This window comes from Salmo trutta, chromosome 21 (genome assembly GCF_901001165.1).
Source record: "Salmo trutta chromosome 21, fSalTru1.1, whole genome shotgun sequence".
Classification (NCBI taxonomy): Eukaryota; Metazoa; Chordata; class Actinopteri; order Salmoniformes; family Salmonidae; genus Salmo; species Salmo trutta.
In genome coordinates, this window is record NC_042977.1 from 450,317 (window position 1) to 463,883 (window position 13,567).

General features: G+C 46.6%; 1 protein-coding gene across 9 annotated transcripts in view; it reads left to right on the plus strand.

Annotated features, from left to right (window-relative positions):
• The window catches only part of asap1a (ArfGAP with SH3 domain, ankyrin repeat and PH domain 1a), a 210,569-nt gene that overhangs the window by 182,545 nt on the left and 14,457 nt on the right, over positions 1–13,567 (plus strand). For all 9 annotated transcript variants that reach the window (XM_029703926.1, XM_029703921.1, XM_029703920.1 and 6 more), the window contains 2 exons: positions 477–584; positions 7,698–7,929. In XM_029703926.1, the coding sequence (XP_029559786.1) occupies positions 477–584; positions 7,698–7,929 (340 nt within the window). The remainder of the gene's footprint in view (positions 1–476; positions 585–7,697; positions 7,930–13,567) is intronic.

The following is a 13,567-nucleotide window of genomic DNA, read 5'->3' on the forward strand; positions in this document are numbered from 1 at the left end:
GTCTGTGTCTCTCTGTCTGTCTGTGTCTCTCTGTCTGTCTGTGTGTCTCTGTCTCTGTCTGTCTGTGTGTCTCTGTCTCTGTCTGTGTGTCTCTGTCTGTCTGTGTGTCTCTGTCTGTCTGTGTCTCTCTCTGTCTGTGTCTCTCTCTGTCTGTCTGTGTGTCTGTCTGTGTCTCTGTCTGTGTCTGTCTGTCTGTGTCTCTGTCTGTGTCTCTCTCTGTCTGTCTGTGTCTGTCTGTCTGTGTCTCTCTCTGTCTGTCTGTGTCTCTCTCTGTCTGTCTGTGTCTCTGTCTCTGTCTCTGTGTCTGTCTGTGTCTCTGTGTCTGTGTCTCTCTGTGTCTGTCTCTCTCTGTCTCTGTGTCTGTCTCTCTCTGTGTCTGTCTCTCTCTGTGTCTCTCTCTGTGTCTCTCTCTGTGTCTGTGTCTGTCTCTCTCTGTCTCTCTCTCTCTATTTATCTCTTTCTTTTTCCATCTCTAGCTGATGGAGGCTGCAGAGGGGAAGTTTAACCCTCACGTCCATGTGGAGTATGAGTGGAACCTGCGACTGGAGGAAATAGACGAGAGTGATGATGACCTTGATGATAAGGTACTCCATCATGACTGAATTAATAAAATCATGAATGATTGAATTTAGTGAATATACAGACCCCTTGACTTTTACAAAACATTTTACGTCACAGCCTTATTCTAAAATGGATTAAAACGTTTTTTTTTTCCCTCATCAATCTACAAACAATACCCCATAATGACAAAGCAAAAACAGTTTTTGGCACACCTGTATTTGGGTAGTTTCTCCCATTCTTCTCTGCAGATCCTCTCAAGCTCTGTCAGGTTGGATGGGGAGCGTCGCTGCACAGCTATTTTCAGGTCTCTCCAGAGATGTTTGATCGGGTTCAAGTCCGTGCTCTGGCTGGGCCACTCAAGGACATTTGGAGACTTGTCCCGAAGCCACTCCTGCATTGTCTTGGCTGTGTGCTTAGGCTCATTGTCCTGTTGGAAGGTGAACCTTCGCTCCAGTCTGAGGTCCTGAATGCTCTGGAGCAGGTTTTCATCAAGGATCTCTCTGTACTTTGCTCCGTTCAGCTTTCCCTCGCTCCTGACTAGTCTCCCAGTCTCTGCCGCTGAAAACACCACCATGCTTCACCCTAGGGATGGTGCCAGGTTTCCTCCAGATGTGACACTTGATGAAGAATTGTTTTTATTTAATCCATTTTAGAATGAGGTTGTAATGTCACAAAAATGTGGAAAAGTAAAGGGGTCTGAATACTTTCAGAATGCGCTGCAATTTGTATCTATGTCATATGTTAAACTGCACACTTGGAAAGACAACGGCAACAGCATCGATCTGGTCTTGTTTCTTATACTTATAGTGATCTTGTGTGGTTATAGTTTCAAGTTTTAATGTCACATGCACAGGTAGAGTGAAATGCCTTTCTTGCATGTGCAACAATGCAATAATCAATAACAATGTAATATTAAAACTAATAAGGTAGAACAAAAACACACAAAGTATAAAAATAAGAATAAGAAGAACACTATCAAGTAAGTAAGTATACTACATAGAGGGTCAGTTCCAGTAGCATATTTACAATGTGCAGGGATACTGGAGTGGTAGAGGTAGATATGTATAGGGGTAAGGTGACTAGGCATCAGGATATATGATTAACAGCAGCGTATATGATGATGGTGTGTGTTTGTAGATTCAGTGTAAATGTATGTGCGTATTATGCGTGTGAGCAAATGATGGAGTGTGTGTGTGCTGGAGTGTCAGTGTGTGTAAGTGTGTGGTAGTGCCAAGATGGCGTAGCAGTCGGACGTGTGTTTTAACCTGTCCCGTGTATATATCGTTTTCGTCGTATATATTTCGTATATATTTTAATCTCACTTTCTATCTACGGACTGGATATGCTCTCCTGCAACCCACCTCACCCAATGTGATACGGATCTGTTATTTTTATACTTTAGAACCAGAACCCCCATCAGCAGCTAGCCAGCTAACTAGCTACTAGCTAGTAGTCAGTTAGCCACTGCTAGCGGTCCTCAACATTAACTCGGACATCAGCCAGCCTCATCCCGGTCAACTCCTGCCAGTCTGCACAGTGCGATATCAACCCAGAGCATATCGGACTGCTTTTTCTCCACCACATCTCCGGATTCCTACCGCAAGCTCTGAACCTTTACACCGGATCATCGCAGCTAGCTAGCTGCTATCTGAATGGCTACTCCTGGCAAACATCTCTGTCCCGAAGCAAGCACCAGTTAGCTTGGAGCTAGCCTCGAGCTAGGCCCATCTCCCGGCTAGCCAAAGAGGTCCACCAGCCAATTCTTGGGTTACAATATCTCTTTTGCCAATTGGCCTGGACTCTTTACTGCCGACACAAAGCCCCGCTGATCCATGACGACTGGTCTGCCGACGTGACCGTCCGAGGTGGTTTCAACAGGCTCTTCTATTGCGATGTCGCCGTAGGCCCACCTGCTAGCCCGGCCCACTAGCTGTCTGATTATTGTCTTATTTCACTGTAGAGCCCCCAGCCCTGCCCAATATGCCTTAGATAGCCCTTTTGTTCCACCCCCCACACACCTCACCTGGCTTTACTGGTGCCTCTAGAGACAAAACATCTCTCATCATCACTCAATGCCAAGGTTTACCTCCACTGTACTCACATCCTAACATACCCTTGTCTGTACATTATGCCTTGAATCTATTCTTCCGCGCCCAGAAATCTGCTCCTTTTACTCTGTTCCGAACGCACGAGACGACCAGTTCTTATCGCTTTTAGCCGTACCCTTATCCTTCTGTTCCTCTGGCAATTTAGAGGTTAACCCAGGCCCTGCAGCCCCCAGCACCACTCCCATTCCCCAGGCGCTCTCATTTGTTGACTTCTGTAACCGTAAAAGCCTTGGTTTCATGCATGTTAACATTAGAAGCCTCCTCCATAATTTTGTTTTATTCACTGCTTTAGCACACACCGCCAACCTGGATGTCCTAGCCGTGTCTGAATCATTGCTTAGGAAGACCACCAAAAATCCTGAAATTTCCATCCCTAACTATAACATTTTCCGACAAGATAGAACTGCCAAAGGGGGCAGAGTTGCAATCTACTGCAGAGAGAGCCTGCAGAGTTCTATCATACTATCCAGGTCTGTGCCCAAACAATCTGAGCTTCTACTTCTAAAAATCCCCTTTCCAGAAACAAGTCTCTCACTGTTGCCGTTTGTTGTAGACCACCTTCAGCCCCCAGCTGTGCCCTGGACACCATATGTGAATTGATTGCCCCCCATCTATCTTCAGAGCTCGTACTGTTAGGTGCCCTAAACTGGGACGTGCTTAACACCCCGGCCGTCCATCAATCTAAGATAGATGCCCTCAATCTCACACAAATTATCAAGGAACATACCATGTACAACCCTAAATCCGTAACCATGGGCAACCTCTTAGATATCATCCAGACCAACTTGCCCTCTAAATACACCTCTGCTGTCTTCAACCAGGATCTCAGCGATCACTGCCTCATTGCCTGCGTGCGTAATGGGTCCGCGGTCAAACGACCACCCCTCATCACTGTCAAACGCTCCCTAAAACACTTCAGCAAGCAGGCCTTTCTAATTGACCTGGCCTGGGTATCCTGGAAGGATATTGACATAATCCCGTTGGTAGAGGATGCCTGGTGGCTCTTTTAAAAGTGCTTTCCTCGCCATCGTAAATAAGCATGCCCCATTCAAAAAATGTTGGTTCACCCCAGACTTGACTACCCTTGACCAGCACAAACATCCTGTGGCATTCTGCATTAGCATCGAATAGCCCACGCAATATGCACCTTTTTAGGGAAGTCAGGAACCAATATACTCAGTCAGTTAAGAAAGCTAAGGCTAGCTTTTTCAAACAGAAATTTGCATCCTGTAGCACTAATTCCAAAAAGTTTTGGGACACTGTAAAGTCCATGGAGAATAAGAGCACCTCCTCCCAGCTGCCCACTGCACTGAGGTTAGGAAACACTGTCACCACAGATAAATCTACGATAATCAATAATTTCAATAAGCATTTTTCTACAGCTGGCCATGCTTCCCACCTGGCTATACCCCTACCCTGGCCAACAGCTTAGCAACCCCTGCAGCAACTTGCCCAACCCCCCCCCCCCTCCCCCCGCTTCTACTTCAACTAAATCCAGACAGCTGATGATCTGAAAGAGCTGCAAAATCAGGATGCCCACAAATCAGCTGGGCTAGACAATCTGACCCTCTCTTTCTAAAATGATCTGCCTAAATTGTTGCAACCCCTATTACTAGCCTGTTCAACCTCTCTTTCGTATCGTCTGAGATCCCCAAAGATTGGAAAACTGCCACGGTCATTCCCCTCTTCAAAGGGGGAGACACTCTAGACCCAAACTGTTATAGACCTATATCCATCCTGCCCTGCCTTTCTAAAGTCTTCGAAAGCCAAGTTAACAAAAAGATCACAGACCATTTTGAATCCCACCGTACCTTCTCCACTATGCAATCTGGTTTCCGAGCTGGTCATGGGTGCACCTCACCACGCTCAATGTCATAAACGATATCATAACCGCCATCGATAAAAGACAGTACTGTGCAGCCGTCTTCATCGAACTGGCCAAGGCTTTTGACTCTGTCAATCAACGAATTCTTATCGGTAGACTCAGTAGCCTTGGTTTCTCAAATGACTGCCTCACCTGGTTCACCAACTACTTCTCAGATAGTTCAGTGTGTCAAATCGGAGGGCCTGTTGTCCGGACCTCTCGCAGTCTCTATTGGGTGCCACAGGGTTCAGTTCTCGGGCCGACTCTTTTCTCTGTATACATCAATGATGTCGCTCTTGCTGCTGGTGATTCTATGATCCACTTCTACGCAGACGACACCATTCTGTATACCTCTGGCCCTTCATTGGACACTGTGTTAAACTTCCAAATGAGCTTCAGTGCCATACAACACTCCTTCCGTGTCCTCCAACTGCTTTTAAATGCTAGTACAACTGAATGTATGCTTTTCAACCGATTGCTGCCCGCACCCACCCGCCTGACTAGCATCACTACTCTGGACGGTTCTGACTTAGAATATGTGGACAACTACAAATACCTAGGTGTCTGGTTAGACTGTTAACTCTCCTTCCAGACTCATTAAGCATCTCCAATCCAAAATGTAATCAAGAATCGGCTTCCTATTTCACAACAAAGCCTCCTTCACTCATGCTGCCAAACATACCCTCGTAAAACTGACTATCCTACCAATCCTTGACTTCGGCGATGTCATTTACAAAATAGCCTCCAACACTCTACTCAGCAAACTGTGTGTAGTCTATCACAGTGCCATCTGTTTTGTCACCAAATCCCCATATATTACCCACCACTGCGACCTGTATGCTCTCGTTGGCTGGCCCTCACTACATATCAGTCGCCAAACCCACTGGCTCCAGGTCATCTATTAGTCTTTGCTAGGTATAGCCCTGCCTTATCTCAGCTCACTGGTCACTATAGCAACATGCGCTCCAGCAGGTATATTTCACTGGTCATCCCCAAAGCCAACACTTACTCTGGCTGCCTTTCCTTCCAGTTCTCTGCTGCCAATGACTGGAAAGAATTGCAAAAATCACTGAAGCTGGAGTCTTATATCTCCCTCTCTAACGTTAAGCATCAGCTGTCAGAGCAGCTTACCGATAACTGTACCTTTACACAGCCAGCCTGTAAATAGCACATCCACATCCCCATATTGTTATTTATCCTCTTGCTCTTTTGCACCCCAGTATCTCTACTTGAACATTCATCTTCTGCACATCTATCACTCCAGTGTATAATTGCTAAATTGTAATAATTTCACCTCTATGGCCTATTTATTGCCTTATCTCCCTACTCTTCTACATTTGCACACACTGTACATAGATTTTTATTTTGTGTTATTGACTGTACGTTTGTTTATGTGTAACTGTGTTGTTGTTTTTGTCGCACTGCTTTGCTTTATCTTGGTCAGGTCGCAGTTGTAAATGAGAACTTGTTCTCAACTGGCCTACCTGGTTAAATAAATGTTTTTTAAAAAAGTGTATAGGGCCCTGTGAGTGTGCATAAAAAATAAGAATAAAATACAAGGGAAAACTCAGATAGTCCATGTAGCCTATTTGTCTGTTAGCCCTTCTGAAAGGACCTACAAAACCAGTCAAAAGTTTGGATACACCTACTCATGCCAGGGTTTTTCTTTATTTTGACTATTTTCAAAACTATGAAGTAACACATATGGAATCATGTAGTTACCAAAAAACAAATCAAAATATATTTTATATTTGAGATTCTTCAAAGTAGTCACCCTTTGCCTTGATGACAGTTTTGCACACTCTTTGCATTCTCTCAACCAGCTGCATGAGGTAGTCACCTGGAATGCATTTCAATTAACAGGTGTGCCTTGTTTAGTTAATTTAATTTGTGTAATTTCTTTCCTTCTTAATGCAGTTGAGCCAATCAGTTGTGTTGTGACAAGGTAAGGGTGGAATATCGAAGATTGCCCTATTTGGTAAAAGTCCAAGTCCAAATAAGCAAAGAGAAATGACAGTCCCTTTAACACATGAAGGTCAGTCAAACTTTGAAAGTTTCTTCAAGTGCAGTTGCAAAAACCATCAAGCGCTATGATGAAACTGGCTCTCATGATGACTGCCACAAGACAAGAAGACCCAGAATTATCTCTGCTGCAGAGGATAAGTTCATCAGAGTTAACTGGACCTCAGATTGCAGCCCAAATAAATACTTCACAGAGTTCAAGTAACAGACACATCTCAACATCAACTGTTCAGAGGAAACTGTGTGAATCAGGCCTACATGGTCGAATTGCTGCAAAGAAACCACTACTAAAGGACACCAATAAGAAGAAGAGACTTGCTTGGGCCAAGAAACATGAGCAATGGACATAAGACCAGTGCAAGTCTTGTCTTTGGTCTGATGAGTCAAAATTTTAGATTTCTGCTTCCAAACGCAATGTCTATGTTAGACCAGAGTAGGTGAATGGATAATCTTCACATGTGTGGTTCCCATCGTGAAGAATGGATGAGGTGGTGTGATGGTGTGGGGGTGCATTGCTGGTGACACTGTCAGTGATTTATTTAGAATTCAAGGCCCACTTAACCAGCATGGCTACCACAGCATTCTGCAGCAATATCTCATCTGGTTTGCGCTTAGTGGGACTATCATTTGTTTTTCAGCAGGACAACACACCTCCAGGCTGTGTAAGGGCTATTTGACCGAGAATGAGAATGATGGAGTACAGCATCAGATGACCTGGCCTCCACAATCACCCAACCTCAAGCCAGTTGAGATGGTTTGGGATGAGTTGAACCGCAGAGTGGAGCAAAGCAGTCACCAAGTGCTCAGCATATGTGGGAACTCCTTCAAGATTGTTGGAAAAGCATTCCATCAAGGCAAAGAATGGCTACTTTGAAGAATCTAAAATCTAAAATATATTTGGATTTTTTAACACTTTTTTGGTTACATGATTCAATATGTGCTATTTCATAGTTGTGATGTCTTCACTATTATTCTACAATGTAGAAAATTGTAAAAATAAAGAAAAATCCTTGAATTTTTAGGTGTGTCCTAGCTTTTGACTGGTACTGTATTTATTCACAATAAGGAATATGATGCCATTCGGCTTGCAGTCCTGGATAGGTATGAGCAGTCTCTGACCTCTTACTATTGACCCCTCACAGCCCAGTCCTGTGAAAAAAGAGCGCTCTCCGCGGCCCCAGAGCTTCGGCCACTCCTCCAGTATGTCCTCCCCTCAGGACAAGCTGACACTCCTGGGGGGTTACACCCCTCACAGGGACAAACAGCGCCTATCCTACGGGGCCTTCGCCAACCCAGTCTACAACACCTCCACAGACATGTCTCCCTCACCAGGACCTGACAGAACTACACTACCCAGCAGGACAGCAGGGAAAGGTAATATGAATAATATTATTCATCTCATTTGTATCTATTATATAAAGAGAATATAAATGCACTTTGCACAGGAGTCTTACCCATGGTGCTGGTTATGGCAGTAGCAACTGAGTATCATGTATTTTATAAAATACATCAGGTCTCTTTGTCACCCGAAAACATTGCTGCTTTTTGGAGGGCGGCATTTGAAGGCCATACTGGTTTGTACAGCATGAAAAGTAACTAGAAAAGTGTCCGTGCGTGTGTGACTTGTATTCTCGGGAACAGAATAAGAGAAAGGTGTTATGGAGGATCACAGCACAGTTTCCATAAGTCTTAACAAGGACTGTTACAGTTGCAGGTTACGCCACCAATACACCAACACTTGGTGCTCAACTCAATCACACCCACATTGCGGTGTTAAAATAGTAGCTCTTTTTCACATACACAATAAAACCAAAGACAGGTTTAGGTTAAATCCAAATATATGAATACATTGTATATATATTCCATTGTAACAGGGAATATTTCATTGTACCTGTCACGTCCTGACCAGTATAGGGGTTATTTGTTATTGTAGTTTGGTCAGGACGTGGCAGGGGGTATTTGTTTTATGTGGTTCAGGGTGTGTTCGGGCTATGTATTTAGGTAGAGGTGTGTTTGGTTTATGTGGTCCGGGGTTTGTTTGTCTATGTTCTATGTTAGTGTATTTCTATATTCTGTCTAGTCTATTGTAGTTCTATGTTTAGTTTATTGGGGTTGGACCTTCAATTGGAGGCAGCTGGTTATCGTTGCCTCTGATTGAAGGTCCTATAATTAGGAGTTTGTTTGTCATGGGATTTTGTGGGAGATTGTTCTTGTTTAGCTGTTTGCCTGACAAGACTGTCAAGTTCGTTTTGTTTTGTATACGTTTTATGTGTTTTCCTTCTTCACCATAATAAAAGAAGATGAGTGTACATTTTCCCGCTGCGTCTTGGTCTCTACCCTACGACACCCGTGACAGAATCTCCCACCAAACACGGACCAAGCAGCAGAGAAGGGAGATGCAACAGAGCCCAGTAGAATCATGGACATGGGAGGAAATTCTGGACGGGGCTGGACCATGGCACCAGGCTGGGGAATATCGTTGCCCACCGGAGGAGATAGAGGCAGCCAAGGCGGAGCGGCGCTGGTATGAGGCTTTATACGCGCCGATGGGGAAGCACGAGAGGCACCCCCAATAATTATTTTGGGGGGGGCACACGGGTAGTTTGGCGGGGCCAGGATTGAGCCGTAAGCCAACTCCCCGTGCTTATTATGGGAAGCAACTGGAGGGGAGAGCGCCGGAGTATGCGGAAGTGCGCACGATCTCGCCCATTCCCACGCACAGTCCGGTGCGAGCGATCCCAGCCCCTCGCAAGTGCCGTGCTAGAGTAGGCATCCAGCCTGGAAGGAGGATGCCTGCACAGCGCATCTGGCCACCAGTGCGCCTCCTAGGCCCAGGCTAGCCTACGCCTGCTCTACGCATGGCAACCATCAGGCCTATGCACAGCCCAATTCGCCCTGTACCAGCAGTCCGCTTGTGCAGGGCTGCTATTTCTATCCAGCCAGGATGGGTTGTGCAAGAGGTTTGCTCCAGACCTCCAGTACTTACCCATGGCCCGGTATATCCTGTTCCTGCTCCTCGCACTAGCCTTGAGGTGCGTGTCCCCAGTCTGGTACCTCCACTACCAGCCCCACGCATTAGGCTTCCAGTGCGTCAGCCCAGTCCCGAGCTTCCGACGACAGTGCCCCGTCCAGAGTGTCCGGCGACAGTGCCCCGTCCAGAGTGTCCGGCGACAGTGCCCCGTCCAGAGTGTCCGGCGACAGGGCCCCGTCCAGAGTGTCCGGCGACAGGGCCCCGTCCAGAGTGTCCGGCGACAGGGCCCCGTCCAGAGTGTCCGGCGACAGGGCCCCGTCCGGAGACAGTGTGCAGTCCGGAACCGAGTGAGACGGCCTATAGTTGCCCTACAGTCCAGAGCTCCCAGAGCACAGTCCAGGGTCCTCAGTGACTGGCCTCTGGCAAAGGTATGCAGTGGGGGTGGTTTGGTCAGGTAGGGGATTAAGGCCTGAGCCTAAGCCACCTCCACTGTAGGTGGTTTGGGGAGGGGGGGGGTTTTGGGATTTATTTTGTTTTGGGGGTTTATTTTGGTTATTTGTGTGAGGTGCATCCGGGGTCTGCACCTTTGGGGGGGGGGGGGGGTACTGTCACGTCCTGACCAGTATAGGGGTTATTTGTTATTGTAGTTTGGTCAGGACGTGGCAGTGGGTGTTTGTTTTATGTGGTTCAGGGTGTGTTTTGTGTATGTGTTTAGGTAGAGGGGTATTTGATTTATTAGTCCGGGGTTTGTTAGTCATTGTTCTATGTTAGTATATTTCTATGTTCTATCTAGTCTTTTGTATTTCTATGTTTAGTTTATTGTGGTTGGACCTTCAGTTGGAGGCAGCTGGTTATTGTTGCCTCTGATTGAGGGTCCTATAATTTGGAGTTTGTTTTTCATGGGTTTTGTGGGAGATTGTTTCTTGTTTTGCTGTGTGCCTGACGAGACTGTCTAGTTCGTTTGTTTTTGTATACGTTGTTTGTGTTTTCCTTCTTCACTAATAAGATGAGTATACATTTTCCCGCTGCGTTTTGGTCTCTACCCTACGACACCCATGACAGTACCAGACAAACGTCTGTAAATCAAGCATAGTTTTTAAACAAAGACAATGCATAAACAACTCTGGTAAGATTTATTGAATTCTAGTTGGCATCAATTGAATATAATCTGACCCTGCTGGTCTTCTATGAACGTTTGAACATCTTGAAAAACGGCCTGGCCTAAATGGCCATATACTCTTATCTCCACCCGGCACAGCCAGAGGACTGTTCACCCCTCAGAGCCTGGTTCCTCTCTAGCCTTCTTCCTAGGTTCCTGCCTTTCTAGGGAGTTTTTCCTAGCCACGTGCTTCTATATCTGAATTGATTGCTTTTTGGTATTTCTTTTGCTGGGTTTCTGTATAAGCACTTTGTGACATCTGCTGATGTAAAAGGGCTTTATAAATACATTTGATTGATTGCTGTATATTATACAGTTCCATAATGCTCTATGACTGGTTTGAAAGCAGTATAACAAGGTCCTTCAACTAAAGTGTTACATTATCTTAATGGAAGGTTCACTCCAAAATCAACGTTTGGCAGATGTTTTCAGACCAAAAAAAATAAATAATAATGGGTACAAAATTATACATTGAAAAGGAAAAGGTGCAACGCTCACTCACCATTAAAAACATGTTATTTTATTTAAGCAATGTGAGCGGACCAAGTCATTTGGTGTCACTCTAAAGTGGAAAGGTGGAATAAACGAGTCCAGAGTAGGTTTTCTTGATTCAACACAGTTCTCTATTGAGGGATTTCTGACAATACAAACACTCCAACAAAGTCAATGAGAATCTCCAAAGGAACAACATACATCTTCTTTAGATGACACATTACGATTATCTTCAAACTATAACAACAATCACATATTCATCACCGTCTTAATGGCTCTTCATGGATAGCACCTCTCTCTCCGTAGCCATTCCCCAACGATAGTTTATCTTCCTTCCCTCTTGCTAGTTCCATCCTCTCTCTTGTAGGGGAAAGAGAATATCTCATTAGTACCGTCAGCTGTGCTTAATTGACTCTAGTTACCTGGTCTCACATGCCTTGTTGGGCTACTATCCGTGAGCCCAGCCTGCCCTCTGGTGGTCCTTCCACATACCTCCCCCCTCAGGACCGGACCGGAGGGTCGGGCGCCAGACGCACCGTCTTGGTCGCGTCGGGACAGCGCGTCTGCATTCCCGTTCCTCGATCCGGCCCTGTGGATGACATGGAAAGAGAACGGTTGTAAAGCAAGAAACCATCTGGCTATTCGGTTGTTATTGTTTCTCTTACCAGCCATCCACGTGAGGGGCGCATGGTCCGTAACTAATGCAAACCTCCGACCCAGTAGGTAGTACCGGAGATAATCGAGGGCCCACTTAATGGCTAGGGCCTCTTTCTCTATGGTAGCATATCTCTGTTCCCGATCGCTGAGCTTTCTACTTATAAAGAGAATCGGCCTCTCTGCTTCGCCTTCACCCTGAGCTAGTACGGCCCCGAGCCCCGTATCCGAGGCGTCTACCTGTACAATGAACTCTTGTGAGAAGTCCGGAGCCTGTAGGACGGGATCAGAACACAGGCCCTCTTTTAGCAATTGAAAGGCCTCCTCCGCCTCATCTTTCCACTCTACCCAGTTTGGCAAGTTTTTCTTGATGAGGTTTGTGAGGGGGTTGGCAATGGTTGCAAATCCAGGGATAAAACAGCGATAATATCCCGTTATCCCTAAGAAGGCCCGAACGTCCCGCTTGGTCTGGGGTCGAGGCCAGTCCCGAATTGCCCTGGTCTTCTCTGCCTGTGGGCGTATTTTCCCATTCCCCACGGTGTACCCCAGGTATTCCGCTTCGGACAGACCCAGGCAGCATTTTTTTGGATTGGCCGTCAACCCTGTGGCTTCCAGACTCATGAGCACCGCCCGTAGTCGTAGGAGGTGACTATCCCAGTCCTCGCTGTGGATGACCACATCGTCTATGTACGCCGCTGCGTACTCTTGATGGGGCCGTAGAATGGCATCCATGAGGCGTTGGAAAGTTGCAGAAGCACCATGCAGTCCGAAGGGCATCCTCACATACTGAAAAAGCCCCTCCGGTGTGGCGAAGGCGGTCTTTGGGCGGTCCTCTGGAGCCACCGGCACTTGCCAATATCCCTTCGTCAAATCCAGGGTGGTGATGAACTTGGCCTTTCCTAAGCGCTCCAAAAGTTCATCCACGCGGGGCATGGGATATGCGTCGAATGTAGAGATTGCATTCACACTCCTAAAGTCGTTGCAGAGTCTCATACTACCATCGGGTTTGGGGACCAGGACTATAGGACTGGACCACTCACTCGTCGATGGCTCGATCACACCCATCCTCAGCATCTCCCTTACCTCGTTCTTGGCGATGACTCGGCGGGCCTCAGGAATCCTGTACGGACGGATATGCACCTTCTTGCCGGGTTCAGTGTGGATATGGTGGAACAAGACATCTGTTTGTCCTGGGAATGGAGAGAATACCCGGCCGAAGTGAATAATCAGCTTGTCTAGCTGTCTCGACTGTTCCGGCAAGAGAGTTTGGCCATGGCGCACCTGTGGTAGAACCTCCTCTTTTCCTTGGCCCTCCATGGCCATCAAAGCCACCTCCTCCTCTCTTCCATGGTACTTCTTCAACAGGTTTATGTGATAGAGTTGGACCTTCTTCCTCCTGTCGGGTTGTTTGATGAGGTAATTGACCAGTGAGACCTTTTTCATTACCTCGTAGGGCCCCCTCCACTGCGCCAGCAAGCGGTGTTCCGCTGTGGGCACGAGCACCATCACTTTCTCTCCCACGGAGAACTCACGGGATGTCGCGGACTTATCGTAGGCCCAGCCTTGGGTCCTTTGCGCCTTCTCCATATGCTCTTTTACTATGGGCCATACTGCCGACAGGCGGTCTCTCATCAGGGTAACATGTTCTATTGTGGATCGAAAGGGACATGGTTGGGTCTCCCAGGTCTCCTTGGCTAAGTCGAGGATCCCTCGACAGGGTCTGCCGTAGAGCAATT